Genomic DNA, 4,822 nt, shown 5'->3' on the forward strand with positions numbered 1-4,822 from the left:
CCGGGCGCTGAGGGGGAACTGGTTGCCGCAGGCCTCGAGGGCCCACACCGGCCCTGGCCCCCTCGGGCGTTACGGCCAACGCGATTTCCCGCTAGGTGCAGTACCAGGACGGGGTAGCTAAAGCCTCACTCATAAAGCGTTAAGTCAGGTTCTTTAGGGGGGAAAAATAATCGCGTAGAGTTGCCCTACGAGCAGAGGCGGTTTTCGCCCCCTCCCCACGCTGCCCTCCCACCTCCCAAGGTGACGCCTGCAGCCCAGCCTAATGCTTGTAGAAAACACCGGCATGGAAAATGAGTTACAAGACAGCAAATCTGTTTGCATACATCAGGCCTCAAAAAGCGGCCCGCGGGTGTCAGTAATATTCAGCAACACTGACGTAGAAACTCCGGTGTTTGCTCCAGGTGAGGAACTGGGAGTGAACAACCGCGTGGAGAAAGGCAGGAAAAAGCAGCCCTGGAAAGACCTATGTGACCAAGTTTGGAAGATAACCACTTTGAACTTTTAGCAGCCTAAAATAATCTCATTTTATATAGTTTTTAAACTAACACCTGCAACACGCATGGCTCCTTGAACGTGACTTTCAGGCAAGCTCGCTCTGGGCTTGCTGAGCTCGTTATTCAAAGGACTACCCTGACCTCATGGACTGGATCCTTCTGCAGGGCAAGGTTTGTAAGCCAGACCTATTCTTAGATCCTCCTTCCCCTGCCAGGCTCCATTTAGATGTGGAGCTACGATATCAGGAACCCTGCTTCACAGCGACTACGCAACGTGCCTCCTTCTACCGAAAGAGCCCATCTCTTCAAGTGATTCTTCAGAGCGTGGCTTTCATAGCATAGAAGCAGTGGCAGAAGAGCCCTACCTACAGGGAACGAATGCGTGAAAATGCTCCAGTAGCAAAGAGGAGGGTCCTAACATCAGCTCCCACAAAAGCTCTTCTCCAGTTCAAATGCCAAGGCAGCCAGGTTTGGGAACAGAGCAGCTTGAGCACACCCCAAGTCTCAGAAAGGGAAATGCCACTTTGAAAGCGAGCTCAGCAAGGGCCTAATGGCTGAGTGAGGTCTGAAGGTAAAGCGAATGCAATTCTGCTGGGAAGATTAATTTAATAAACCCCTTTGCTGGTGGAACACCACCACCTCCAGGGTGGAGGACACGACAGCTAACAGCATTGTAAAAACCCCCACAGCAAACGCAGTGCCACCAACCAACTCAGATTATAACAAAGGGATGCTAGAAAGGCACCGCAGAGCACGAATCAGGCCAGGGTTTAAGAGCTGGATACTTGGATTCCAGGCTTGACTTTAGAGCTGGATTGACATCCTGTGTGCCTGCCTATGAGGAAAATACATCTTGGAGGGTGAACATAATACAGGTCATACAGATTAACTACAGGCTACCGTGACTGTTGCCGTCCCTGGGTATTATTTTAGGCTTTTGCCTTGGTCAAATACAACAGCTGAGAACAGAGTCCCCATCCCTGGAGGTATTTAAAAGATGGGTAGATGAGGTGCTTATGGACATGGTTTAGTGGTGGGATGGCAGTGTTAGGTTAATGGTTGGACTTGATGATCTTAAAGGTCTTTTCCAACCTAGATGATTCTATGATTCTATGATAAGCTGTCCATGTTAAAAACTGAGCTAGAAGTCGCTGTTGTAAAAGCTGCTGAGCAGGAGGGGGAACAGAAGTTGCACGGCCAAGAGCATACCTGAACTGCCTCCATGGGTGGAGCTATCGAGGGCTCTTCAGCTTGAGAGTTTTCAGTTTGTAAGCGCTTCCTCACCCGACAGAGGGTATCCAAGGCATGTGGTACCGTGTACTCCGTATCCAACTCATTAAACCAATTTAAACTGTTAAGAAAATCTCATGGTTTTATTGTGTAATGTAGCATTGAAACATCTGAACAAATCAGTATCTGGGCTGTACAGGCTGCTGTTCTTTCATTTCTTTGGGTTATAGAGCATCTTGTCAGTACACAAACAACAACCTTTTGCATTATAAATTCTTTCCGAGGCATGCTGGTACAACACAAATTTCTCTTGTCAAATGCAGCTAAGCCTAACTTCCAAACATCATGCACAAGAAACTCATCTAGTGACAACGTAAACTCAGCAGAAGGGCAGGTCACAGGTCTTGCTTGCTCACGCTCTGCAGTGCTGCAGGTTTGTGTATGATATTTGGAATGTTCGTGAGTGTGAATAATACCAGTAAGGGGGGGGGGGGAAAGAAAAAAAAAAAGCACAGGTGCCTCAGGGTTGCCAGCTCAGCCAAAGTTGTGCAATGCTAGCCTGAACATGTCATTGGTGCAAACCCAGGCATCATTGATGTTCTTTAATAGAAATATCTGGTGGAATCCCATGATAGGATCTTCGTCAGCCTGTAGAAAGAAAGGAAGAAAAGTTCAGAAAGCTCTTTTTTGAGAAAGGTATTCCAAAACTCACGCCAAGGCGACTTAAAAGCTAACGCGAACAGTGATGTCACATGCTGTGAGATGCCTAGTACCTCAAGAGAGACTGATACAACCAGAGGCTCTGTTCCAAGGTGCTTTGCAGACAAACACCTAGGACCCAATGACACAGAAATCCCGCAACAGCATCAGGAGTTGGGGTTTTCCAGAATATTTGCAGCCACCTCCTCCCAGCAGCTCCACGCTACTGATAAGAGCATGCCTGCCTCAGGGCTGAATCACAAGTTTCCTTTGGGCCTTGCCCAGGAGCCAAGCGTAAACCAAAGCATCTCAAAACTAAGTTTGTAGCTGCTGTACTTTGGATTGATGACAGATGGGAGTTTCCGTAGAAGTCAGCATCCACAATATTACTTGAACAATCTAGGTAATGATCTCAGCTTTTGAAAGCTTCCCCAGAACAGGCGCAGCTGGCCAGGGATGCAGTATGGAGCTGGACCAACTCAAAGTGGGTGAAGTGTCTGCTGTAGCTGCAACGAGATGTTCTAAGCAGAGGGAGCTTTGCAGCAGTGCCTTGCCTCCTGTCTTTGACGATTCATCTTGGGCGGGTTATAGTGCCTGCACTGTATTTACTGTATTACTACAAAAGTAGAAAATAGTATTAGAGGGAGCCTAGTTCTCCCCTCTAAAGTTTACCAGTCTCCTCAGAGACATCACGCAGGAATTAAAGCCTCAAAATAACATAGATGATGCTCAAATCAGCTGGAAATCACATAGTAGGACTTAATCTCAACAGCAGACAGGGCCTAGCTACGAAACAAGCTTCTGATACTGACCACGGTGGTTCCAATTCAGCATTTCTGCAGGATTTTATGCTCTATTCTTTCAGCACATGACTTCAGCTTCAGAAAAGGGGGGAAATGCATTAAAAAAAAAAAAAAAAAGCATCAAAAGCAGCAGCCATAGGAGCACATGAAACACACTCAGAGTGACGAGTGTTTCATTCTCTGTGCTCTGCTGCTGTCCAGCAAGAAAAGCAAGTGAAAAGATTGAAGAGCAAAGCAGATTACAAAACAAACAAAACCTTTACTTAAAAAGTAATATTTGTGCAAGTGACAAACTGACTGTGAAACACGGCAGCTTTGAGGAGCAACTTGCTAAGGCCATCAGCTGTATCACGGAACAGCAAGTCTGCCAAAGTGCCAGTAGGATCAAGCACATGCAAAACCAGCATTCAAATCTAAAACCACCACAAGGATTTCACACCAGGAACTGCCTAGGAAATAAGGTGGTGTGGATGACGGGCAGTTGCAGTTAAGTGTATGCTAATCCACAGAGGAAAACCAAACAGGGCCCTAAATGAGCTGTGGCCTCTCAGGAAAGTGATACTGAAATCATGACGGATGATGATTTTTACTGTTGCTGAAACCAGCTCTGTGATCAACAGCTACCAAGACAAGCACAGAGTTAGCAGTGACTAGGAAAGGAGCAGAGAAGCAAAACCCCTTAAGTAAGCAACCACACAAATGCAAAGAGAGCACCCACATATCACATCCTGCATGCACTTACTTAACAACAATTAAAATGGTAGAATAAGCAAAGGCCAGAGAAGGGCAACAAAGATGAGCCAGCTACAGGACAGTTCCCTACTGAAGAAAGTAAATGGAGCATGACACTCCAGCTTGCACAAGTGTGATCAGGGTGGGGAGAATGGGCAAGATATCAAATTGCTGTAAAACTGTGAAGGACAAAGTAAACGAGAAAACTGCTACAGCCAGAAATAAAGAAGGCAACAAGTAAGGCCAGAAGCATGAGCAAGTCTAAGTGTTCAGCAGACAAATTAATGACAGAAAAATCCCCAAGCCAGACAAGTGCCAATCAAGTCACTGTTCAAGGAGCTGATGAAGGGGGCAGCTTTCTGTCACGCTGATACTCCTTTCGCATTAGGCAGAGGCTCCATAATAAACAGTGCAATGTGAACACAAGCAATTATGCTGGATTAGACGAGCCGCCCATCTAGTTCATTAGCTCCTACGACAGCAGTCGTGCCAATTATTTCAGGGGAAGTATGATCATTCTCAGATCTGCCCAAAAGAGATGCTTGCAGATTCACACTGAAGAGGTGGCCTGAGCACCGAAACCTATGGGTTTATGCCTTTTGTAGCTTTTCCTAGGTATCGGGTGTAACACATCCTAGTGAAGTCTCACTACTGCTTGATACTTGGTAGGTTCCTGGACATGAAGGAATCTTTAAGAAAACTGAGTAGCATCAGAGCACCACTTTTGACTTTGTAAAGCATCTTATTAATCACAGAATCCTAGAATCCCAGCATGGCAGGGGTTGGAAGGGCCCTCCAGAGATCACCCAGTCCAACCCCCCTGCTCAAGCAGGCTCACCCAGAGCAGGGTGCACAGGACATCAT

General features: G+C 46.6%; 1 protein-coding gene across 2 annotated transcripts in view; it reads right to left on the bottom strand.

The window, feature by feature from the left end:
• Positions 1-1,864: 1,864 nt before the first annotated feature.
• The window catches only part of NUTF2 (nuclear transport factor 2), a 28,109-nt gene continuing 25,151 nt past the window's right edge, over positions 1,865-4,822 (bottom strand). For both annotated transcript variants that reach the window (XM_035898863.1, XM_009643279.2), the window contains one exon: positions 1,865-2,372. In XM_035898863.1, coding sequence (XP_035754756.1) covers positions 2,259-2,372 — 114 coding nt within the window. In that variant the 3' untranslated portion in view covers positions 1,865-2,258. The remainder of the gene's footprint in view (positions 2,373-4,822) is intronic.

Source organism: Egretta garzetta, unplaced genomic scaffold (assembly GCF_000687185.1).
Source record: "Egretta garzetta isolate BGI_Z169 unplaced genomic scaffold, ASM68718v1 scaffold27, whole genome shotgun sequence".
NCBI lineage: Eukaryota > Metazoa > Chordata > Aves > Pelecaniformes > Ardeidae > Egretta > Egretta garzetta.